The sequence below is a fragment of the Falco rusticolus genome, chromosome 4 (assembly GCF_015220075.1).
Source record: "Falco rusticolus isolate bFalRus1 chromosome 4, bFalRus1.pri, whole genome shotgun sequence".
Taxonomy (NCBI): domain Eukaryota; kingdom Metazoa; phylum Chordata; class Aves; order Falconiformes; family Falconidae; genus Falco; species Falco rusticolus.
The window spans coordinates 100,333,346-100,360,227 of NC_051190.1; the positions used below are offsets into that span (position 1 = coordinate 100,333,346).

Genomic DNA, 26,882 nt, shown 5'->3' on the forward strand with positions numbered 1-26,882 from the left:
GATGGTGTTTGGGGCTTTTTTTGATAGTTTGTGTTCTTTTTTTAATTGGAACAAGACTTGAAAGATGGTTAAGCCCACCTTATTCTTTGTCTGGATAACAATAATGCTGGCCCTTAATTACAAAAATAATTTAGAATCATATACTTAGAGTTGTGAAATCCATTTCAAAGCACAGCACTTGGGAAAAGTATTTTATTTTCCTCCTGGTGTTACCACATATGTATTTGAGAAGATTGACTTCATCTAACAGAGTGGGCTTTCTTTCTCTTTGTTTTGCCTTTTTTAATTCAGGACTGAGCATTTTTCCAAGATAAGTTGATAGACATCTGTACTGATGGATGCTCAGCATTAGGGTGAAGCAGGCTAGTTGCCCCAGTCAGAGAGAGATAATGCACTTGGGATCAGTTAGGGTGGAGCAGGAGGAGGCAAGCTGGCAGAGCACAGCCTCTGGCAGTAATCCAGCTGATGGGCTGTCCACAAAGTAAAAGCTGACTGAAATCCTTTACCCCTGTTGCTTCCTACGTGTACATATGAGCCCACTCAGCTGACTAACTTTTTTTCAGAGGTGCAGCAATTACATAAGGTGTAACCCCTCGGTAGCGTTTGTGATGTTCATTTGTATCACAACAGTGCCATATTAAGACTTTTTTTTTTTTTCTTCCCCTGCACTCTTTCTCTCAGCTGGCACACTGCTGGTTGGAGCTCCTTTGGGCCATATTGTTACCTTTGCACCATCTGTTAAGTCAGCAAACTTCCAGATAAATGAGCAGAAGTAAAACCTGTGAGTAGCACCTGAAGCCACTATCTGGATAATCTGCAACGCGACAAAACCCGTTGTGGACAAGGGAATATAAGTTATTACCAGCAACATGTCATTTCTCAGTTTAGGAGTGTGTCTGCTGTATAGAGAGCCTCAGAAACTCATTCTAGGAAATTGTTATGTAAGTTTGAAAGGAGAAAACTATTACATTACATAGGCTGGTTCGAAAGACACACTTATTTAGAAGTATGGTCTCATTCTTATAAACTTAATAGAATTGTACATTGATCCTTTTAACTCCAGTTGGTTAGCTCCTGGATTCGTGGACTAAATCTTCAATTATAGCCTATAGCTGGTTCTTTAAATCACTGCAGCATAAAGAAATTGAGTATATAACTTCAGAGTTGTACAGTGCTCAGTTGTTACTTTGTGGTATGATTGTGATCCCTTTAACAAACATAATGAAAGAGAATTAAGTAGCAGATTGGTAACTTAATGCTGCCATGATTGCAGGCCCAGAATTACATATGAATGCCTATATGCATGCTTTTTTTTCTTGAATACTTTGCTGTTTGCTGTGAAGAAGAAAAACGCCGGTGATGGATCTGCCTTTTTGTCATAAGCTGTAAGGAGGACACCTCAAGTTTTGCTTGAGAGAAGAAAAGATGCTGCTATCAACTTTGGATACCCAAGTCTTCCAAAATGGAAGGAATCTCTTTATGCTTTACTTTCTCGTTGCTGTCTTGGCCTTATGCCATACATACTCAAATAGAGCCAATTAGTCATCATGTGCTTGTGTTGATCACTGCTGGTTCCCACTTCTATTACCACTAGCAGGAAAATTATCTTTTTCCCTCCCTCCTTTTCTCTCTTAAATTCTGTGTTGCTAGTAGTTGAAGGGACTTTGCAGGTTCTGAGGTGTTTAAAAACTGAACAGTTGGATTGAACTGTGCTTGTGTCTAGTTCTGTTCTAGATGTTTCCTCATGATACTGTAAATGTCTTAGTTATTCTTTCTAAGAAACAGCAGGGAGCTAATTGTATGTATATTGTCATTCTGAGAAGAGAGACCTTCTTTCTTTTTAAATGTGAGTCTGAGGCATACAGTCTTCCCCAGAAAAACGTTATAAGACTTTTTAGTTGTGCTTTGAAGTTAAAAAACATTAATGAGTCCTCCCAGGCAATCTCTAATTGCTTTCTGAGCTACCTTTGTGCATTGCATTTGGCAGTAGGAAGGGTCAGTGAACTGCAAACTCTGGCAGCTGTCTGATTTACATGTGTTTTCTGAGAGTGGTCACAAACTTGTCCCAGTTCTATGCTGGAAGTTGTGTCGATTTTCATATAAATAAATCAGTACATTTTATTAGCCTTATTCTTTCAAAATCATGTGACTTGCCTGCAACAGAGATCTCATTGCTGACTCAATTTGGCATTTAAAAAGAGCTCTTTCTTTTTTTCTATGGAACTTTGTTCCACATCACATAAACTACTTGGTAGTGCTCACACATGAACCAATATCTAGGCATTTTGATACAAAAGCTGGTTAAATGAATGGAATTGTGCAAAAACATTGTGGCGTTTGGTGTTACTGTCTTAGAGCCATGTTTTTCTTAGCAATTAAAAACTCTCTTCATACTGTTACTTGCTGAGTTGCTGAGAAGCCAGAGTAGGTCCTGGCACTGGTTAGCTACAGGTTGCCAAAAGCCAGTTTTATGAAGAAAGTGGGTTACTTGCTAGTTGACAGATTTTTTTGAAAACCACTTTTAAAATATTATATAGCCATACCTGTACCTTTGAGCTTCCCCAAAGTGTTAAATGAGACCCCTTGCACCATCTCGTTGGAGTTGCCATGGTGAGTTATGCAGGCAGCCCACTTAGGGGCTACTCTGCAAAAGATGTTGCTTACAAGGTAGCCCTGTGTTTTGGTCAGGCAGGGGCATTTACTTGAATTCACTCAGTGCTTTGGAAGCCACTTGCCTTTAGCTCCTTGCTGATGATTAGACCTATCTGGTGAAATTTAGATTTTGAATATAATTATTGTTCATTTTTGTTGTTTCAGTGTTGATGCTTTTTTTTTCACTGGAAGATGTTTTATAAAAACTGAGAATCCATAGGAGAGACTTGTGACTTCAGGGGCACGAGTTTTAGATGCTTTTGCAACAAATGCAACCAAAGAAACCTTGCAGTGGTTCTGAAGTAATTCTGTTTTTCATTTTAAAATTCCTTTGTTTGTTTCTCAGAACACTTTATAAGACTTTATTATTATTCTTCATTTTTTTTATTATCATTATCATCATTATTATTAAAGGGTCCCTGTAAGAGCAGGGACTAGCAGCCTGGCACCTGGCCAGATGGGGAAGCCAGTGACCCTGGAGAGCTGGGGAGAGCCAGTCAGCTCACTAGACTGGTTGGCTGGCTTGGCAAGCCAGCCTGTCCTCTTTCAAAAGTTTTGATTGAATTAGCACATTCCTGTGGAATATTTTGGGTTTCATCAAGTCAGCAATTTGTGTTGGAACGCTGGTCTACTGGAAACTTTCTAAGCAGGTCTCCTCAAAGCCGCTTGCTCAGGGGTGGTACTGCTCTGACATCAGTGTTGCTTTCACTCAGACTACTCTGCATTTCATTCCAATGCGGCAGTGGGTCTGATTATTGGCCAATGTATTTGCTGAGGTTCATTTTAAGGGGAAAAGCTTACGCTAGTGTAATTTCAGAGAGGGAGAATGTTGAGACATCCAGTGCATGAGCTGCTAGAGGCTTTTTCCTTACTCAAGGTAACAGCTTTGCAATTATTCTTTTTAAATTACAATAGTGAATTTTTTAGCCCTGTCATACCCCAAAAAGAGCAGAGGACCCATCAAAGATAATACAGATTACATATCTGATTTTGTATTCAACATTTATCCAGCTCTGTTTTGGATGGAGGATTAGCGTGTGGAAAGACTGTTACGGACAGGATATTGAAGAATTAAGGTAGGTGTACAGAAAGGAAAACATGAGTGAAACTCCATGTGCTTTTTTTGTCCAGCAACACACTTTGTCTGCTGGGGTGTTCAAATCTAACACCAGGCACAGCTAGCCAAATGTTCCTCTGTTGTCTAACCGAATTCAAAGTGACTGGCCACAACAGTGCAACTGATTTAGGTTAGCAAGGATGGAAAGCAGGGTTTTGTCATGAGGATTTAAATATACTGTTTATTCTAAATCAGTTTGGGTTATTGGGTTTTGTCTTGTGAGGAAACAGAAATGCTGGTACTGCCACATGCTGAGACAGACCTGCATGTGAGTGAGAATCCTGAGCTGGAAATCTCTATGAGCAATAATCTTGCCAGAGGAGATGTCAACATCTAAATGGCAGCTGTTAATATAAGTATTTTGATCAAAAATAGAGACTTGAAGATTGGCATGAGTCACTTAAAGGATTAAATAAAAATATTTTGGAAATATTCTTTGTGAATGGGACTGGCCTCATTTTTTCTAACACAAGCTATAAGCTCTGTTGATTGGTGGCTGCTTCAGCATCTTTGGGACAAGCTACTTGTGCTGGAACTTACTCAGTTTATATTGCTCAGTAGAAGGGAAGAAAAATAGTGCACCTTAACCTAACACTTGAACCACCAAAATACATGATTCTGGTAGTTCTACCCACTGCAGTGACTTGATTTCCTTGGTCACGTCTGTGCGTAAAAAAAGGGAGACTATTTTACTCAGCAGGGATGATCCTGTCAACTCTGATGCACTCAAAACTTCAGTCTTGAATGAAAAGCATTGCTAACTTAAAGTTCACTTCTCTGCCAGGGTTCCTGAGATCATGCCCTAAAAGACCTTTCAAAAGGGCATCTTGCCAGTCTGTCTGGAAAAGCTTAAGCCTTCCTCCTTGTCCTCATCCTTTAATAGGACTAGACTTTCAGCAAAGCAGTACGAAATAATACTAAAGCAAATCAGTTCTTTCATTCCACTTAATCTGAGTTATAAAATTTTCCATGGGATTTCTCAATTCTTCCATTTTTGGCGTTTAACAAGATTCTTGGCTAAAAGTTTCTGGTTTCTTGCTCTGCCCTAGATGGTGTGCATGCTGTGTAAGTATTTTAACAGGACACATAAACAGACACTCATCCTGTGCTTGCAGTTAAAAACCTGACATTTACTCTTGTTTTGATCTTACGTACTCATGAACATCCTCCAGAGTATGTAGGAGGTTCATTCAGTTTCCTTGATGCTTTAAAATTGTTCAGTAGTTCTTGAGTAACAGTTGTTATTCTGTGAATTGGTATAGTATCAGCTCAGACTTTTCATAGCTTGTCTTGTGAATCATTGTTACAATTTTAGGGCGGGAAATTGTTTGAAGAACACAATTATATTAAAATATATTGATTCGTTTCTACTTCCTCCCTTTGGGAATTGTTGGTAATGTTTGAGCAAAGAGGAAACTTCCACTGGTGTTCACCAGTGCAGGCTGTGGATAACTGTGCGTCCAAACCAGGCAGACTGCCAGGACGAACAGTGGCAAACTAGCTCTTCCTCCCTTTTGTTCAGTAAAGCTGTGTTTGCTTCCAACCATCCCAAATCTCTCCTTCAGCCGGTTTTGTTACCTCACAGAAGAGCAGTGCTGCAAAAGCAGCCTCTTATAGTGCGAAAAGCAGCCTCTTATAGTGCGGGTTTGTTGGGAGGGAGATTGTTCGTTTTAAAGAGTAATGCTGACAAATGTCACTAAATAAAAATACGCCCAAGTTCAACATGTATCTACCTCCTAAAGAGGGCAGGACCTGCTTCAGTGACCCCATTTCAGTCTCACTGGATGAATTGGGTCAGTCTGCGATAGCATGGAGTTGCAGCACTTTGAGAGGCTGCAGTCCCTTATCATCCCTCCAAACTGTCAACCCTTTGCTATGGAGTCAAAAAAGCAAGCTATGTATTTCTAATGGTGTGGCTGTGAAGAAAGGCCCTAAAATGGGAACAGAGTGTAACTGAGAGGGAAGTGCTTTGAATGTCTGGAACGGCAGTTCCCAGAAATGCAGACTGCCCCATTTATGTTGGTAAGAGAGAATCTCAGGGGTTTAGTGGTGGTGGTGGTTGAGGTGAATATTACTTGTTTTACATTTCATGTAAGAGAAGGGGAGGCACAGATTTGTAAAGAAGCTATGACACCTCACTTTCATGGTTCGGGTTGGGGATGCTCAATACATGATTCTGAATTGTGTTGCTGTAATGAAGTAAGGCCGACATGCTTGGATCCTGCTGAGGAGGGCACACTGCAGGGATCACGTCCATTCACGTCTTGAACTTTTCTGTTTTGTTGCAAGTGTGATTTACTCTTTTAATGAACCTTTAGGGAGAAAGATGTTTGCTGGGTGATTCTCTGTGTACTTTCCCTTGAGCCAGGCCTAAATCTGCTGGACTGAACTGCCTGCGTCAGAGCCATCGTAAATCACTCCTGGCCAAAACCGCTGCCATGTCACCTCATACTTAATTCAGTTCTTGAGAGCGGAGCAACAATTTTTTTCTCAACACGTTAGAATCTTCTTTATATAAATGCATACAGTGCTGCAGGAATATTTTATATGCAGCACTGGATAAATACAGTAAAGCTTTTGACAACTATAGAACAAGCCTGCTTGTTTCTGAAAAAAAATAGAGAAAATAGGATCATTCATGTGGTGAATAGCTCAAGTTGTTTCTTTTCCTTATAAGCTATGCCTAACCTCAGATGCTGTCGTTGTCTGGTTTTGGTGCTGACAGTGCTGCTAAAGTCAAATGACAATTCTTGTCCTAGAAAATGACAGATACACCTGTGAACCAGTGCTGCAAAGAACATCTGCGCGTGACATGAGGAGTGATTCAGATCGGGTTAGAAGGGGACCCAATATATTGTGCTGTATGTCATTGTGTTTCTCTTACATAATGGCAGTGCAGTGCTGCATGCAGTAGAAAGCTAAGGGACAGTTTTGTTTGCTTGGTAGCAAGCGCTTACTGTGCTGTGACTGCATCATGTGATGTGGGCAGACAGGAGCTACCTTCCATGTCTTACACTTAATCAGTCTTTAGCTCTGAGAGGTCATTCAGAGGATGTCATAAATCGTGTCTGCAACTGCTGCAGTCTTGTGACTGCTGGGAATTTAGCTTCGGGGGAAATAATGTTCCTGGTTTTGTATGGTAATTCTGTGGTCTTTAAAGCTGATACCTCTAAAACCTTGAGATTTTACTCGTTCGTTAGTGGCAAACTGACTTATTTTTTTGTAGTTGCTCTGTGGAAACAAAACCCATGAAAATATACAGCATTCCCTAATCTCAGAGAGTAAGTTTCAGTGGCTGGATTTTGAAATAAAACTACTTGAAATCTTCAGGTTTTTAAAAATAAATGTCAAACTACATCTTGCTGAGATTGAGTGATCTGTGTAGGAATTTCATGGTATCTCCTTCCCTGAATTCCTCACTGTTTTGCAGGAACTAGAACAGATTATTCACAGATTAGGGTTTTTTTTTCTAAAGAAATATAAAAGAGTAAGAGGCACTTCTTGCTTAGAAACTGTTTGAAGGGCAGATCAATTGAATGACCTGAAATGTCATTTGCAATTTATTTTTTTCCTTCAGATTAAAAAGTTGCTTTAAAACCTGCTACCCTTTGCTTACTTAAATAGTCTTGTGCTTCTGAGTTGCAGTCTCAGCTCTTCAATGACAGAAGAAGTCAGCCCTGCTTTTGCAGGGTGTTTCAGTTGTAGAACAAGCCTAACACTGTAGAAACAAGCTGGGTGAAAACACTGTTAATGTGATAGAGTACTCTCACTTTTAAACTGGGGATTATTTTCACTGCTTACACAGGAGAAAAGATTACCAGGTTTTAGTATTTTTAACAAAATCCAGTGATTCTCCAACAAGCTGTAAACTGCCTATTGACAGGAATTAAATTGATTGTATACTGCTTATTGTACCATCCCTGGAGGAACCTCCTTGCTTCCCGAAGTTTGCGTAACTGTCTCACATGGCTACAGATTTCTTCAGCTGCAAAAATAACCCCAAGTTCTAACACACTGAAACAGGAAGAACTTCATTTAGTGCTGAACTGTATTAACTCTTATGAAACCTTGTTAAAGTTTGCTGATAAAAACCTCAGGCAACTTCCATTTTAACCCTGCACTAAGAGCTATCCATAATTTAAAGCCATATCAAATTTTCTTCATTTTGACCACGTTCCTCATCCCCTCCTTTCTTGTGCAAAGTTTCATTAGATAGACTTCACATATAATGTTTAGGTATTGGATAGCCTTCGTGTAGCTAAGCAATAATGTCATTTTCGTTGACAATTTTTAGCCCATAAGTAATGTTTGTTTGGAATGAAGAGATAGGGGGAGGATTTGTTTGATTAACACTTTTATCTTTTTTTTTTTTTCTCCCCAGTTCCAAGTAAGTCTGTTTCAGTCTATGGCTTTATTAGCTGAAATTCCTTGTTGTCTTAATGATGTCCAATATTTTTGAAATTTAGATTTCAAAAATGAGAATAAAAATAAAACTTAATATAGCTGTAGAAATATACTGCCAGATTGTGTGCATAAACTTTGAACAGATACCGGAGAACTGTCTTTGGGGACTTTTGGAGGGTTCTTTTTGACACATCTCCCATGTTAATCTTTTTGTATTATTATTTGTGAATTATCATAATTGCTGAATGCTGTTGAAATTATGTGTGTGTTTTTTCTTGAACTTAAATTGCTAGGATCTATACATTGATGCTATATGCTTTAAAATACAAAGGAAGATTTATTGGCACTTTGTTGAGGTTTTTCGCCTTGAAATTAAAGATCCGTATACTTGCGATCTTACTAGGATAGTAAAAACTTGTAGGTACCTGTTAGCACCAGAAGTACTGTATCTCTATGCTTGCTGGAACAAATTATAATACTGGATTACAGGTTAGTGTAGAGCAGAAAAACAGAGATAACTTTGAGAACTCCAACTCAGTATTTGATGTTATCAGAACTTTTTGCATTCAGACATGTTTTGCATTCCATCTGTATCACCAGGATAATTGCATTTAAAATAGGAATAGCTTGTAAAAAGCAATCTGTCTGCTGTGAATTGAAAAAGCAGACAAGTAAAAATTATGATTTATACCCCTGTTCTGGGTATGCACATTGACACCAGACATGGCTCTAACTTGGAGAGGAGTGATCTCGAGCCTGCTGGGAAAAGCACCCTGTAGGCCTAGCACCTGGCACTGGGGCTAATAAGCCAGACTTTAGGCACGCTGAATTTTGGCACCAGTGTTTTCATTGTGTGTTGCTCAGTAATGCATTGTATCTTCCCTAAGAATAGTGTCTTAGTCAGACACACCTGTTTTTCGCCTCTCCTCCTGTTTTGAGCTTAGGCTTGTAGTTCCATCTTTCATGCCATCTTCCTTAGTGCACCCTATGCATTCATTTTGCATCAGATCAAACCAAAGTCTTCTACAGGCCTGCAAAGAAATGAGTCAATTATTTGGCCAATGTTAAAAGACTGGAAAAAAGACTTAGCAAAACTAGTTGTGCTCAGGGCACCTGTAGGAAGCCTGGAATAGGAATGTGAAAAAGGACAAAGGGAACAAAACACTGAATCAAATCCTACATCCAACTTCAAAACAAGTCACCATTTTAGTAATCTAAGTTGCCCAGAGTAACAGGGTAGCTAACTGCATCTGAGCTTTTTCTCTTTATTCGCCCTCTGCCTTTGCTCTTCAGGGATGCTATTGCTCTACCCTTTCCTTCCATGAAGGTTTCTAATGCGGCCACTTCACCTATATTTTGTGCATGAGAGTTCCCACAGATTTCAAGGCCAACACATCCCCATCGCACTGTTTATTGCCAATTGTTACTGGAATGAAAATTCTTAACTGAAAATCATTACAAAGCAATTTGTCTGGCTTCTGACCATGGTTTCAGTGATGGTGGATGGTTAAAACCTTGCCATTTGGAAAAAATGTCTTCTGCAACCTTTTTGTTCTTCCTTGTTGGGAATAAAATCAGCTTAGTCGCTTTAAAAAGTTGGCAAAGCAAGAGGGATCTCCTAACCTCGGTGGGGATCCTTTTGTACTGTCACATCAATGCCCTGCATTTGCAAGATCTTTTCCAATTTAGAACTGTCTTTCAGCTTGATCAAACAACCATCTTCTGTTGTACCTACTCTGCCACGTCCATGCTCTGCTTTACTTTCCCAGTCTTTGTGAACACTTGGTGTTAATGTCCACTCTTGATCTGGAAAAGCTGCTCGTTGTAACAGACTTACAGCATCATAGTTAAGTCTTTCTTTTGACCATAAAGCTATTTGAAGAGAACTGTCTCTGCACGGTATAAGAAAGGAATTCTTCACCCTCCTCCTGACCACAGTGGGGTCTTTTCTTCATTAGTTTATTAACTGATTCCCAAGTGATTTACTCCCAGAAGGAAGCTTCTGTAGATAAATACTCATGGGGTTTTATGCCTGGTTGGTTGCGGTGGAGTTTTGAGGGGTTTGGTTTGGGTTTGGTTTTTTTTGCTTGTTTGTTTTGGGCTTTTTACCATTGGTGAAGTAAACTGCTACACAAAGCAAACTGGACTTCAGGCCTCTCTTGTTTTTCTTGAATGTGCCCCCCTTAGTGACAAGACTTAAATTCTGCCTATTGCTCAGGGGGGAACTGTATGGTTCAGCCTCCTTTGGACTGGACCTCTAGATTGCAGTCCCAAGTTCTCAACAGGCTTAAACTCATTTTCAACTGTCATAGCCATTTCTTAGTACTGGTACAGATTGGCAGGTACATATAAGTAGCCCTTAAATATTTTGCTTTGTTCTGCTCTCAAAGATAAGAAATAAGAATAAAAATGATTAATTTCTGCATGTGTGGATCCTGCACTGATATTCTTCTTTCTTGCCTGCTTCTGTAAGTTTCCTTCATTCCAGCTATCTCCAGCTGCCTGTAAGAAACAGTCCTCTAGCTGCAGCAAACTCCTTGTCAGCAATACATGCTGGTTGCCCCTGGCCATTTACTCAACCACTCCTTCTTTTGTAGCATATTTGTGGTGTAAGATCCTCTTTGATGGTAAACTCAGCCTTGAGAAGTGTAAATCATTCTTACCCGATGGAGCCAAGGAGGAGATATTCCCAAAGTGATTGTTCCTTGCACTGTTTCCTAAGGAGTCTTATTTTGCAGTTGTTTCATTTCTTGTGGGTTTGCCCCTTTACATGCTACTTTTGATTTAACTCCTGACATTCAAGATTAATACCCGATAACCTGAGAGGTCATCCAATATTGATTAAAACCCAAGAAAACAGCCTAAAGGCAGCTTCCTTGTTCCATGCACTGCAATAAACAGCTTTTGTTTCAGACAGTATGTGCTGGGGTGCACCATTCACAATGGGGTTTCACAGGGGGGCACTAGTTTGGTACTGTTGCACTCAAGGCTTTTTTACCCAGTCACCTCTGGATGAGACAATATTTAGAAGTATTTTCATCTCTCAGGAATAGTATTTCTGAAGGGGGGCACGGGAAGCCTTGGGACAAACACAGCATGCCAAGGAAGACTATTCAAGAGCAAGTGTACCCCATGGGTCATTCAAAACACAAATATACATCAGTTCAGTTGGAATGGGGACTTAGTACAGGGTGGGTAAGGCTGGCACAAAGTCTCTACATTGCGTTCTGGAGGACAAGAGTGTTTATTTGTGGTTTGTTTGTGAACAGATGTAGCTCTTTGGCCCTTTCTAGACTAAAACTTGATAGTTTAAGGACATGGTACTTACAAATGTGGTGAGCAGAACTTATCTTTAGAAGTCAGTGCAACAAGAGAAAGTCATTTAACTGTCTTGAGGTGATTTAGTGTTCAAGGGTGTCTCAAACTGCAAGCAGACTGATTAAACAGAAGTTGGAAAGACTGTAGCTTAAGCAGAAGTTTTGGAGTCAATCAGATAATTGTCTCTGTATCAAGAACAAATCTTTAATCACTGTGGAAACGCATAGTCACTCTGGCAATGCCTCAAGATAGGAGCACAAGACTTTTAACGTCCAATTGGGTTGATAAAATTTATCTTGTAGAGGTATCTATGCCACCCAGCACCTTCTACCAGAAGTATAAATATGGACTGAGAAAATTGGTACACTGATCACAACAGCATAGGAGTGGCTGTGGACGTTGTTGCTCGGAAGCGAGGAGCTTTATTTCGCAGACTACTTGGCCTTTTTTCAAAGCCTAGCTCTTTGCTGGGAATTCTGGGACGCAAGCTTGACTTTGTCTATGAGCAAGGTGTCTGAATTCGGCATTGTGTGAAAGCTGTTTTTTATTTAAACCTGGGATTTAAATTTTTTTTGCAGAACTGTAGCTTGTATTGACACCATGTATCTTAAAAGTTGTGGGTAAATTCCATTGTGGCCACTGAAGCAAACATCTTTACAAAAGAACTGTTTCCCTCGGTGCACAAATCCCTCTCCCCTCTATGTTATTTAGGTTACCTAATTAGAATTCATCCAGGTAGCTAGGACTATACAGGCTTTTATACTCAACCTGCTCCCTAAAATGTATTTCTATTGCTACTATTTCAGTTTCTATCTTTATTCAACAAAAAGTGAGTATTTTTTTCTTTGCTGTTCACCTGATCTTTATCTGTCTGAACAGGAAGCATCTAGCTGTTTCTCAGAACTGGCTTCTGAAAGCTGAGAATGTCCCACAAAAATCTAAATCCAGTTTTTCAGACATTGGGGTAGCTGAGAAACAATGAAACTTCTGCAGCCACCTTTCTCTAGCTCAGTGTGTGTGTTGTGATACAAGTATTGCCACTTAGGCCTGATTCTGCCAATATTTTTCTTGTGTGACTTTCACTTTGTTTTGTGTGTTCCTTCCCCTTTACCTTTTTGTCTTAAGAGGAGGGAGCACCGAAGATTATAGGCAACGTTTGTGCAGGAAGTCTCTGTTCATATATAGATATCTCAGTGTTGGACCAACACTCAGCAAGACGAGAAGGAAGGGAAAAACTAGGATAATTCTTGGACTTTGAACAGGGAATTCAGGCCAGTAATGGGCTACCATATTGCAAGAGATAAAGAATGAAATGCCAAACGACCCCACTCCCCAAATTCATCAAACTCTGTCAGTATTGGAGGAAGTATCACGTGTTGTAGCTGGTTAGTTTGTATAGAGAGGTTATGGTTTTGTTTATTGTGGTGGGGAAGATGTTTTTACATTGCTTAAGTTCCAGGTGTTACCATGCAAGTCATGCAATGGTGTTTGGGGTTATTCTGCCTGTCAGAAGTGCACAAAAAGTTGCAACAAGTGCTTGTTTGAATAGCATATGTGTATTAGTTTTTTCAGCAGTATAAAAGGGAATTTCGATTGAAGTCAGGAGAGCTGAATTCTGAACTTCCACGTGCTCAACTTTCTGGTGTTGTGAATCCTGGAAACCACTTCACCATGGCTCAAGTATTAACACTAGATGTTAAAAATCTTCCCTTTTGAATCTGATCTAGAGGAGCTGCTTGTATTAGAGCAATAAGAACTGTTTCTGGTATTTTTGGAAGTTGGAAGAATTATTTCTGGAATTTGTAACAGATATATGGTAATGTGTACTATCTAAAGGAAGTTTCATCAATATTTTTTCTAACCTCTTACAGGTCTTGTTTTACCAATAACAGTGCTGGTAAGATACTGTTCAGAAGTATATTCCAATTAAGTTTCAGTCGTGTTCCTGAAAGGGTGTACTTTTGTGGTGTCCTTCACTATTATGCTAGCTGTGATGGCACCTTCCACAGACATCTAAACTGCTAAGTTTTAGAAAAAATACAAGTATTTTGAAAAATTGTCATACTGGATTAGATCAAAGGTCTTTCTAACTTCGTGTTCTGTTCCCAGTGAATGCCTAGAGAGAAATAAAATACTGCAGCTACAAGGTGATATTTCCCCATATACTATTGCCATCTCTGTGATTTGTGACTTGGTGTTTCCTGAGCCGAGGGCCATATCTGTCTGTTTTTAAAAAGAAAAACCAAAAAGTAGTAGCACAGATTTTAGTGACTTAATCCGTAAGATATGTATTGCACATGCTTTTGCTGTCCTCTGTTTAAAGACAAACTATTTTATCACAGGCATTGCCTATGATTTTAACCATGGCTGCAGTTGGTGGCTTTGATAGTTGTTGGATATATTTTTCAAAAGTTCCAGAAAAAGTTTTTAGTTGGTAAAGTACGTGCAAAATTGCCAGGTTGATTGTATTTTAATTCAGTACTGCCTATTGTGCTATAAATGTAGGAGTGGAGTAGAATGTATTTTTCGGTAAAGATAAAAGTAGAGTTTTAAGAGGAAAAATTACTGATGACCAGAAGTTAAAACAGTAGTAGTATTAACCAGGGATAGAGGAGGGGAGGAGGAAGAAGTACTTGAGTAGACACAGGAGGGAAATACTACGCTCTTTTGCCAGATTTCATCTTTGACACCAGCCTTTGGCTAGTGAGTACTTGTTCAAATAGCTGGGAAGGCGGAGGAGTGTTTACCTACTATTTGGTGCAAGGCAGATGGATGTGGGGGTGCGGCGAGTGTTTGTGTATGTACCCATGTGTGGGCGAAATGGAAAAATGTGGCCTCTGCTTATTTCCTCTTCCCAGTTCCATTTAGGTAATATTCACATAAATGTTTTAATCGTAACATTGATGAAATCTCAAACTGTTCTTTTTTTTTTCTCCCCTAAGAGAAAAAGAAAAAGAATACTATGTATCTGCTGAATCACTGCTGCAGGAAGATATGAAAACAAAAAACCAGTTCAGGCTGCAGTGGTTCTGTGCAAAATGATTTACACATTTTTCTGTAACAGATATGTTTAAAAGGTGGCGTTAAATGGCCCTTAAACTGACTTCCATCTGGTATAAGCCAGTGTTGGTACAGGAGAGTGCTGTATGGAACAAGTACAGAACAAATTCTAACCGGATGCAGGTCTAATTTTTTTTCCTTTTACTCCTTTTTCTTTATCTGGGATTGGTGATCCAAATCACCTAAAAAGGGAGTCAGTCCCTAAGTGTCATAGGTCCATGAAGGATTTGGGTTTGCTGTCACCACTCTATGTGTGGTATCAATTATGAGCATAATTACATGGATTTGGAGTCTGTTAATGTGCAGTGCCAAGTTGCATGTGGGCATTTATAGCAGTTGGGTATTTTGTACTAATTTTTTCAGTATTAGTGCTTTTGTCTTGCACATGAACCTGGTAAGATTTGTAAGGTTAACAGAAGAAGTAGGGAATGCTGTCTCCGTGTTATTTCAGAGGAAGAAAGGCATCGAGACCTGTTAACAAAGTCTCTTCTGCAGGGGTGACAGAACTCAGAACTATGTCTCTGAGGCCCCAGCCATGCCAGCCACTGTCAGCATTCACACCAGCTCTTTCTGACGTGACTAGACAAAGCCCAGTGTGTGCCCAGCGGCTCATCCCAGTGGGAAAGCCTGGGATGAAGCCAGGGAGAGCAGCAAGCTGTTTGCCTAGGACTTGTGCAGTAGGGCCAGTATTGGCAAGAGGGAGGCCAGTGGCCATTGGGGAGAGCACTGGAGGGAAGTAAAGGAGTCTCAGACTCTTACGCCAGGGCTGGTGGGCAATACAAATGTTTGAATTGGCACCTTGCCCTAGCGTTAGCCAAAAGGTGCAGAATCTTGTTAAATTGCTCAGCGGGAGTTCAGACCCAAGCGTTGTTCAGCCTGGGGAGTGCACAATAAGCCAGACTTGTACAATAGAGAATGATGGGAATGCAGTTCACGGGAATGTTTTCTTCTATAAGTTGTATTTTTATTGGACAGATTTTTAACTTTTGTCATCAAAGCTTGACTAAACGCTTCTCTCTTGAGAGCGCTGAGGGATGGAGGCTGGGGTTTAATTCACTGGAGGTATCTTAGTGCCATTTTGTTTTGGGTACCACCTGCTGATCTGCTAAAGTGACTCCTGGAAAAATAACTTTTTAACAAGTATGCTCTGTGTATATGATACATGTTTGAATTATTAATGGCACCTCTTCCTGCAATCTAGCTGTGGGAAGAGAGTAGGTCTGCTCACTGGACTTTTGGCAAAGTACTTGTGCAAAGAGACAGTCTAGGGGCGTAGTGTCTGAGTGCCTTAGGCAAAGATTAATATCTCTGTAGCAGGACAATGCTGTCTGGAGAATCTTTGCCTCTTGGTGTCAGATATTAAAGCAACTTTTCATATTAAAAAGCCAAACCAAAACAAAACCCCAGCAACCTCAAGGAAGTATTTATCCTTAGCACCCTCTTCTGGGCAAGTTCTTAGTGTCAGGATTTTGTAACAACAGATAAAAGTTCTTAAAGATCTTTTGTATTGTTATAAATTGCTTTGTCTCTTGGGTACCTTTAATGTTCTCAGAAGTTTGCAGCTTCTAATAGAACGACAAAATACATTTCTTAATGTGATGTCTGCTGATAATACTACTGTGTGTAATATACATTTTTTATTTCTTCACTGTGGTGGATATATATTGTTTATTATTTTGTTTTGAATATTTTCAAAATGCCACACGTGGTATTATACAGTATTTTTAGCATAACCAGTGAGTATAGCAGAGACTGAAATAAGCACTGTTTTAGTAACCCACGCATCTGCAAGACGGCTTGCTGTCGTTCTCAGGGAAACAAGGTAGACCTAATTTCATTTCATTTTTTGCTGGCACAATAACTTTTTAGTTGTCTGCTTGTCATTTTCTGTGCATTTGGAATGCTGTAGTGGTGAGTATTGGAGCCACCAGAGAGAATAGCGTAGAGCTGGTGGTTTCTCAGTCATACCTGGGAACTGTACTCTACATAAATAGTCCCTTCAGGCTCCTTTTGGTTAAGAAGGGGAAGCTTTTCCCATGAAACTGTGGAAGTTTGAACATGTGGGGGCTTCACTTTGCTAAGTGTGCACCTCTGCCAGAAAGTGCCAGCTTGGTTGCTACATGGTTCCTTGTTGGGAATGCTTTGTGCGCTGTACAAGGTCATGTCTAACTGGGACTGCTAACCTGATCCCGGCAAAGGCGAGCTCCTGTTTTGCTTTGTGCTAAGACCAAATTCTGCATCCCATGTTCTGGCTAAGAGAAGTGTCCAAGAGAGTAGGGTTTTATTAAAAAATAATATATTTTCCCAGAAGCTTCTCTATGAGAGCCAGCTCTTGTGCATTCCTAGTAACTTACTTTCTCCTCCTTTTTTTGGGGACCCGTTAATGCTGCAAAGAATTCAGTATCTCCAGGAATTCAGGGTCTTTAGAGCTATACAACACTATCATTCCCTGATGGAAAACTCCCACTCCTGTTGCTAGCAGTTGCATATTTTACATTGAGGAAAAAGTGGATGGGATGTGGTAGAACATGTTGACATGGTGCGAGGAGGAGGTTAAAGATGTGAAATATGAGTTCCGGCAAGGCTGGTAAAAGAAAACCAGATGTATAGAGGAGAAATAAGTAGAAGAGTAGAAAAAGTGAATGATAGGCTAAGTGATACACTAGATAAGTGTTTAGAAATTAAGAATATCTTTATCTAGATAACCATCTGCAGTGTCCTGTCTGGAGAAATGTTAGATTCAGGCTTGAACTTAACCTCCGCAGTAAAAACTGAGCACAGGGAAGAAGGTACAGCTAGGAAAAACCCACCCAGCATGAATCCTCAAAGCCCTGAAGGCATTACATACTGTCTGTATGAAGAATCCAACATGTCCAGTGCTTACCTAGCTCTTGGGGTCAGCGGCACAGCATGGGTCTGCTGTGGCTGCGTGGTTCGGAGTGCAGGTTTCCCAGGTCAGATCAAAGCAGCCTGTGTGGTGGGGTATGGATCTGCTGGGAGAGTATAAACTCCGAAGGGATACTGGCTGTTGATTATGGCTGCACCTCTTCTGCTTATTGGTGTCTTCCTACTTGACTTCATTTTGAGCTACAGCTGTGTTGTTCAGGCGAGAAATGAATCTTAACCATATTTTAATTTGACCTGCTAAGTGGTCTTCCATCAGGAATCTTCAGTCAGCTGGTGTGGGACTGATCCTCACCTTGACTGGGCTTTCTGCAGGACAAAGAGTATCTTTTGTAGCTGTCCTCGATGTTCCAAATAAACAACATTTCACTTGTAGCAGTCTGCATTTTAACCATTAAACTTTGTGCTCTTTCTTCAGAGGATGTGCTGAGTAAAGATGCTGGGGAGTGTGCAATATGCCTGGAAGAGCTGCAGCAAGGAGATACTATAGCACGGCTGCCTTGCCTCTGCATATATCATAAAGGGCAAGTATTCCTCCGGATGCATATACAATTCCAGAAGGTTATATTTATTGGGTACTTCCTCTGAGGGGGTGCTTAAAAGAGTGCTAAAATTTAGTTGCTTTTTATATTCAAAAAATGAACAACAAAGAAACAATAGGAGCAACACTAAAGATGTATTTAAAATTACATCTTTCTGCATCTCCACCAATGTTTTTGAAGTCATTTTTCCCTACTGTAGTCTACTCATGCTTGCATGAAAGCCCACAGGAAAAATAAGGCAAAATCACCTGTATAGGGAGGGAGCTTAGATTTGCATGTACTTAAGTTTTGTGAAATGCTGATAGACTTGGAGGGAGAGGAGAGGACACTTTTTAAACCTGTTTCATATTTGTTTTCACTAGTGTCTGTAACTACAGGAAGTAAAATGTCAATGAATGATATAAGCAAGATGTTAGTAGTGAAGTATAAATGTGTTAGTAGTGAAATAACCTGTATATAAAAGCTGGATAGTAACTTGTAAAATGCTTCCTTAGAAAATGTTAACAGTTCAGAAATTAAATTTTTCAACAGTGTTTAATATCCAAATATTTGTGTGGTTTGGGATTATTAAATTTTCCAGGGATGTGTGTATATACATGTACTTCTTTGTATAACATAAAATCCTACTAGTATTTGAAACTATGAGAAACCAATTTATATTTGTATCTTAGTGCTAAATGTTCCTGAGGTATTAATGTCAATTGTTTTAATTTTTGTCTTGTATCCAACAGCTGCATAGATGAATGGTTTGAAGTAAATAGATCTTGCCCTGAGCATCCATCAGATTAAGACAAGATTCATGTTTTTAGGTAATACTTATTTTTAGACTCATACATTTCAACAATAAATATCTTAATTATCTGAGATAACTCTTTATGCTATTTTTTTTTAATTTGTGGATCTTCTACTGTGTCTCAGAACTGCAATATTAATCAGTAAGTATTGATGTATACTGCAATATATAAAAGGTTTCTGCATCCTTATATGACATGGTCTGAAATGATGCATTCCAGTTTTAGTACTGGAAAATGGCAAGTTAGTGCCAGTAAAGCTTTAGCATTAACTTTTTAAAGAGTATTTTTTCTAGAAGTGAAACAAAATTAAAATAATACAATTGTGTAATTTTGGATTGTTCCATGAGTACTGGCATTTATTTCTGACAGAAAGCTTTTGGAATCATATGAAAAAGTTAAAACTAGGTATTTTCAAACCCCCTTTCATGTTAATGCATTCCAGAGTGTTTAAAATATATAAAAAAATAAAAAATGTAAACATGTTTCTATCCATCCCATCTTACAGAGGTTCACATTTTTCCAGCTTATGTTTTGTGTTAATGATTGCAGATCTGCAATCAGTGACAAAGGTTTAAAGGATAGGTTTATTCTTTTAGTTGACTAGCTCGAAAACTTTATCTTGCATTAAATTACTGCCCCCTAAGCATTGCAAAACTCATTGACAGTCATCATAATTCTTAGGGAAATGGAGATGTCTGAAATTCTGGCTGGTAGCTGGGGGTTTGGTTTTATTGTTCTATTGAAATTAAGAAAAAAATAATCTGAAGACTTCATTGGCATTTATTTGTTCATTTTTTTCATCTCATTTAACGAATCTGCGTTGCAGGTCACATTGCAGTGCTATCGTTGTCAAAAGGGTAGCAGAGAAGAAGTCTGAGGGAAGGTATCCTGCTACAGGGATAATTGTTTTAACTTCAGGGCAGTGTTAGTCAAAATTAATAAACAAACACGTTTCCTATGTTGCCCCCCAAAAATTGTATTGTGGAAGAAGCCTGCATACTGTATATGAACACATCTGTCTCTGTACATGCTCATGGGTGTCTAACCTCATGTTAAATTCTGTCTGCTTTTTTTGACAGCAGAGATGGTGATAACTGGGGGCTTAGGGAAAAGGGGAAGGAAAACACGGTAGTTGTGCCCATGCTATTTGAGTGTGTCATATACTGAAATAGCTGAAGTGATGGTACTTGGTCTTCTGCTTTTTCAACAGCTGCTTCCACTGATCATAGGAGATGTGAGGTTCCCTTGCTGAACACAGCGTGCCTGGCTTGAGACTTAACAGTTCTTTGTGGCTGAAAAAGGCAAAGATGAACAGTGACATGGAAAAAAGCATTGCAGACACCAGTTACTTGCCAGTACTGCTTGGTATACCAAACACTCATGCAAAGGACACACAGGGATTTTGAAAATGCTGCACATTCTGTAACAATCGACTCCCCACAGACATTGCTGACACTATTTTGTATCGAAGGCCAAAGTTCCTAATTTCAGCCTAACTTCTGGTTCTGTGAAGAAGCAGGTTATTGGACATGTTTCCTACTGCCTCAAGTGGAAGCAGAGATGTTCGATACGTGCGATCTGAGACCCTTGCAGGAGGATGGCCCCGGTTTTGAGTGGGAACGTTTTCACCTTCTCATTGGCTGGAGTAAATGGCAAACTAAATATAATCTAACAGTGTGACCTTAATTTACTGAATTCACACCCTGTTTTATGTTCTTCACTTTTTTCAAGAACAGAAAACATAAACTTCTCTGCATAGGAATACTATATTTCAAAATTTTGTAACTAAACCTTTGTCACAATGCAGTCCAAAGAGTAAAACCAAGACAGGTAACTAATTTATATTGATCAAGCTATAGGGATTGTTGAAATCTGCACACTGTATTGCTATTTAAGTAACTTAAACTTCTCTTTTACTGCTTGTGAGTAAAAACAAACAAAAAAAATGCAGCAAAGCAAAATCTTACAGCTATGCAACTTTTTTTTAAACAGAAAAAAAAATAAGAATTACCAATTTTAAGTGCTGCCAGTTAAGGTAATTTGTTTAACGGGTATTTTTTTAAAAATGTTTCAGGTAATTATTTTATTGTACTTCTCTCATCTCTAAGCTGCCTCCTGAGGTGTAAATGAATAATTGCAAATGTGGGCACAGTAAGAGGTTTTTATAGGTGTGGGCGAGATAACATCGAGGTGGGATTTGTGTTTCAATTTTTAAAACACGTGTAAGTTTTTGTTTCTTTGTTTAAATGTTTTTTTGATGGCAGGATCTGTAGTACTTTGCGTCTAATTCTATGGTCTCTTCATGTGGAGACCAGCATCTGACAGTGTGGTTTGGGTTGTTTTTTTTTAAAATGCACCTGCATTTGTCTAATTTATTATCATTGTTATTATTATTATTATTATTTTACTGTATTATATTGGTATCATCAGGGATCCACTAAACACAGGATGTCTCTGGGGGGGTACACCAAGCAAAACTGTGGATAAGTATTCGTTCCCATAAAGTATCGCAGTTCAAAAACAAGAGAGGAGAAAAAAAAACAGTAAACTGGAACAGGTATCAGGGTGTAGAAGCATACTTTTTTTTTTTTTTTCCCCCAGGAATTAAACATAGTAGCTTCTGAATTTCACAGCACAGGGAAGAGTTTATGACTATTTATTAGTGACAGCATTTTTAGTGGGTTTCAATGGTTAAAAGAAATTGCACAACACTTTGAACATTTTTCTTGTACATAAATAATTCTGCTCTTTTTTCATTTAAGTACATATTTCTTTCTGTTGCTACTGTGATTCATATCAAAAAGGGCAAAGAACAGGAGCAACTGCTGCTATCTGGAGAACAAGTGCAGTGCATGTTACTAAACTATCTTGTTTGCAGAGCAATTCTTGCCTGGGTAATATATCCTCCTGAATGTTGCTCTGTAAAATGCCTTTGTTATGCTGCAAATCTAAAGGAGTCTAAACTAGATAATTGTCATAATCACCAGTGCGATTTCTACATTTTGGGGCTTGCATCAGTGGTTTCAGCTGAACCTGTAACTATGGGGCCCTATTGTATTCTCTTTTTCAGTGGGAGCAGAATCATTTTGTCACACTTTCAATTCTGTAGTCACATCAAATGTGCAGGTGTTCCCTGTACAGTTTCCTTTTCATCCAAGACTACTTGTGTTGCCTTGTATTATCATGGGGGCGAGGGAGGGGATGAGGAATTACAGCACTTGTAATACTCAAATAGTGGTGTTGCCTGCAGGCCCACTTTTCCAATGTTTTAAATTCCTGCTGTCTTCTGAAAGTACAGCTTTTGCATTTGCATTGATTTAATGTTTACTGTTGGCTTCATGCCTACAGAAACTCACCTGTAATAAAGTAAAGGGGGTAGGTAAGTGTTTTGGTGTCCTGTGCTCTGAGGTCATAGATAGCCTTTGGCTTGGGGTTTAAGTAGGTAAATATTATAAACTTTATAATCTGTTTACAATTTAAGCTCGGTTTTGGTAGTTCATATTTTTAGTTCATTTACTGTTGGCTTTTTTTTTTTTTTGGTTTGGGGTTTTGCTTTTGGTTGGTTGGTTGTTTTTTTTTCCCAAAACCTTAATTTTCTGTATTGAGATGCAGGTAGCTGGTTTTAAGATCCAGTGGTTATCACTGCTGTCCTACGTTTAGGACCAGCGTTTGAAAAGCATGCCACTAGCAATTGCACTGATGTGTGGCAAGAGTCCATTGCTGCTTCCATCAGCACAGCAGAGCAGCAATACCTTGGATTATTTGAGGAACTGATATGAGGTCAGTCTTAGATCCTAGTTTGGCATTCTTGGTATCCATAAATCTCTTCTGAAAGGCTATGGGAGGTTTTCTTGTGTCAAAAATATAGACCAAGCCTAGAATGACCCTGGAAGCATGAGAGTGATGCTTAGGTTTGAAAACGCCTGTGGAAACTCACCTACATAAGCTTTCTATCACCAGCTGTGTTGGTCAGCTGGCGATGACCGTGCTATAGATGTAGCTCTAGTCATAGGAAACACCTTCATTGTAAAAACAGCCTCACAGTGGTCCTGAGTCATCGTGCTTCAGAAGGGGAAAGTAAACATCAAATAAGTGTGTCTGGATCAAGGGATACCACAATTGTCCACAAGAAGCAATAACTTCAGATTACGGTGCGATATGCTTCTTTGCCTGTAAGTATCTTGAGATTGCCAATTCTGTGCTGTTTGAGTACTTTCTGTCGTTTGACCTGTATCTTCCCTAAGTATGTAAGGGTGTGAAATAATTCCCATACTCAGGTCTGCCATAAACATGCTGCTTGCCAGCAGGGGAAGAGTAGACTCCATGCTGTCTTGAAATGTGAGGTTTCTCTGAACTTGTAACATACCCATGTATCTTGCGTAGCAACTTGTGTTTTGAAGTTTATAGTGGAGGTAGCTATGCGTTGGGTTGTATATAACTGTATCCCATACAATACCAAGAGAGCCATGCTACTGTCAGCACAGGGCACCCCTTGTCCTGTCTCTTATAAATTAGTATGTCTGTAATAACAGTTCCCAGTTGAAGGAGGTAGCTACTTTTCTTTCAATGTGTACATTCAATGATGAGGTCTGTGGGACATAAAAGCGAAAATACAAAGCACACTGCAAATGTGTGGTATTTTATTTTTGGGAAGAATAAAGCCTAAAACGGGTGGTCTTATTTGTAATCAATTTAACTTTCGTGTTCAAGGGTAAGTTTACTGCAGTATTTTGAAATGGGAAATATGTAGGTGATGTACAAAGACATGGGTGGATACTTGTGACTTTCTTTTTTCCTCTCCCCTGCTTCCCTCCCCTCCCCCCCTTATGATGGAAAGGGGGGCTTATGACTGAATCTCGAGCTTTATACATTTATCCTAGTTCTTAACATTAGAAGCATTGGATTTTAATTAAGACTTCACTGAAAGGCTGGAGAGCTGGTGAAACTGACTCCCAGAAGACTAAAATCTCAACAAATGCGGGAAAGATAATTTTTATACATAAATTTGGGTCTTTGGTGTTTCCGGATGAAAAATGTTTAATACATAAGATGTGCTTACGAGTGCTTTTAGTACACTGCCTTTTCCATGTGAGGGCTTCAGAAACTTGTTCCATTTCTTCTGTGTTCCGCCAAAAGCAGGGAACTTGGCACTTGAATGTTACTGCTATCTCTACGCAAACAGCAACAAAGCATATGTTGATTTTGATATAGGCCATGATCTCTCTGAATTTCTGTGAATTTCAGCTGATTCCCCATATTGAAAGGGAATATTTGTGTGCAAGTTTGGTATTGCTGTTTTGTACCTACTCATTTTGCTGTACAGTTGGGAGCTCCCTGCTGAGAGACTACCGTGTCCCCAGGAGTGCAGAAGTGCTGCTGTGGGATCTTCCAGCTCGCCTTTGCCGGTGGAGGATTGTTTCATTTTTTGATGAGTGCTATATTTTATGATTCACTTTGTACCCTTCCAAGCTTAAAAGTCATTTTAGTATCAATTTCTTCTCTTCCTAGCTGAAGACATGATACATTTTAGGCCATATTCTCTCAGTCTTTGGACAGGCTTTCCATTGGCATCAACAAAAGTAACGTAAGGTTGTAGCTGGAAGAGGAGGACTTGTTACAGGTTTGCTACAACCCAGCCAGATGTGTTTTTTCCTGCAGCAGTGTCATCAGCTCATACCACTTAACTTCTTGTCATTCAAAAGACTCTGCGTGAGAAATTTGTGACAGAACTATGTCCAGGACTTGTTTCCTGAATGTAAATCTTCTGATGTTTCTCCATGTAAATTAACCTGCTTCTAAAGTCAAGTTGAAGATGTTTTAGCCTGTTGGGGGGGTAGAAAAAAACCCCAGTCCTTACTCTCAAGTTGTCTCAAGCTACATTTGGTTATCTTACTGCACAGTTTGGCTGGCTTCCCAAGCTGCTGCATCGCTGCATCGTGTTCTGTAAAGTCATTTCTCAATTAAGTACGTCAGAGCTGATGGTGGGATAAACTGTAAAATGACCTCACTGTGGGGCATTATTAGTTGCTGAAGACTTGCTCAGGTAAACCAGCATAGGAATATCCTGCACCTGAAAAAGGTTGGACTTGGTTCTGTCTTTGATCTAGTAAGTTGCCAGTGTGCAAAGAAGTAAAAGGCAGCAAGCCCGCTAGCTGATCTTTCTGGCAGCTTTTAATCTATGTATGTTTGTTTGAGAGACTTTTGCCCTTGGGTGTGCTTTGGCAAAGATTTTGCAATGATAAGTAGGATTTGCTTGATTCTGGCAGAGTTTCAAGTGTAAGTAACCCGACATTGCAAGAACATAATCTGTTGCTGAATCCTGTTCCTCTTGTTTTCCCTCAAATCTGTCCCTTTTATGGCTAATTTGTTATATTTAATAGTAAACACCTCTCAACACGACGGGTCACAAGCTCTCAAGGTGTGAAATGCTAACAGGAAGAGACATCAAAGCGTGATTCTGTGCTCTTCCTGTATATATTAAGATGAAGCTGAAGTTTTTTTGATATCGTACAGTCAAGAATTCCCTCCTAGCTGATATTGCCAAAGCACTGTAACTTTCAAGGAAGAAGGGAGGTGGCTTAGCTGTAGAGGGGATGTTTTAATGAACTGCTTAATTTTAAAAGCTGCGGCATCACACTGAACGAGTGCTGATCCAGCATTAACCTTATCACTTGAATGAAAAATCTCATTCTGGCTCGCCCTACCCTTTGGCAGGTACCTGCTGGTAGGGAGCAGAGTACATATTCCCCTCTTTTATACGCCTCTTCCCACAGAGCTAACCCTGCCTACAACGAGTTAGAGGGAACTCTGAACTGTCTTCTGAAATGCCACCCGTACGTGCAGTGGTGATGGACAAGATGTCTTCCTTCATTACCCAGACCAGAAATCGGAATGTAATTTGCAATGTCTAATGTAAACCACCTTTTTTTTTGTTGTGGGTTTTTTTTTTTTCTTTAAATTGAACAGTATGATTGCAAGTTGACTTAAGTTGTTCTAAGGTACTCTTTTCAGTGGTTTGCCAGTACATAATCATGAATGAAAATATTTTTTTTATTGATTTTTAGGTTGTATGTTTAACATTCCATTCATGTAAAATATGTACAAATATATGTAATAAATCTTTTGAAGCACAGTTTTCTCCACACTTCCAGGTGATTTTTATTTTTTTTAAAGTACTAGTGAAAGAAGCATTGCTGGGGCAGAGCTTCTGTATGTCTGTGCTGCAGACCAAGCTGAAGCAGAGGAAGGGAAAACAACGTATGGTGTATAGTCACAGCTAGAAAAGCAGCTTAGAAAACTACTTTGCCTGTCTGCAGTTCTGCAGTTGGGAGTGCAGATGCCCTGGGCCAGCCTCTGGCCCCTCTTGGAGCCCCTTTCACTCTTCACGTATCCCACAAAGCAGCTCTGTGATGGGTTTTTATCCAGCTGGCAGAGGAGGGTCTCGGCAGGGCAGAGCTGCTGTAGCTGCTCTTTTCCCCGTGTGGCTGGAGGTGAGGTGTCTCTGGTTGATGTGTCCTCTGGTGGTCTTCAGCAGACATGATGGCCTTCAAGGTTAGCATAAATGACAGCTGCCAGGTCTGGAGGTATGAAAATCATGGGTGGTTTAAAAAGAAAAAAGAGGGAGGAAGGGGTGGCGAACGGCCCTTTCTCATCACCTAGGGACTGGTAAGCTCCGTCAGGCTGGCTTAATACACTGCTTGTTCCTTCAACAAGCAGTTTCCTCTACCCAAGTACCCCCAGCTTCCTCCCGGAACGCTTCCTAGCTTCCTCTTTAAAACTGACTCCCTGCCAGTGTACCTGCGGCTGCGCAGTCTGTGGGTTTCCTTGTCCCCAAAGGTCACCAACACTCTCCTGTCTGTCCCTACGCAGCTGCGAGGAGGCTACTATGACATGCTCCTGCAGAGACCTGTTGCTGGAGTTGGGAATTTCTGCCCAGAGCCACCGAGGGTGTTAAATTGTTCTCCAGCTGGGCTCCCTGGCAAGGACGGAGCGCTGCCGCCTGGCTGCCTCGAAACCTCTCCGGGGCAGTGGCTGCCGTTAAGGAACAGGTGGGATTGCCTCCAGCACCACTGGTGGCTGTGGATGCGGGAG

General features: G+C 39.9%; 1 protein-coding gene across 2 annotated transcripts in view; it reads left to right on the top strand.

Annotated features, from left to right (window-relative positions):
• The window catches only part of ZNRF2 (zinc and ring finger 2), a 60,706-nt gene extending 34,783 nt beyond the window's left edge, over positions 1 to 25,923 (top strand). The window contains exons 3-5 of one of the 2 annotated variants that reach the window (XM_037383807.1): positions 17,874 to 17,979; positions 18,729 to 18,806; positions 20,002 to 25,923. In XM_037383807.1, coding sequence (XP_037239704.1) covers positions 17,874 to 17,979; positions 18,729 to 18,786 — 164 coding nt within the window. In that variant the 3' untranslated portion in view covers positions 18,787 to 18,806; positions 20,002 to 25,923. The other variant, XM_037383808.1, reaches the window with a different exon arrangement.
• Positions 25,924 to 26,882: the final 959 nt, after the last annotated feature.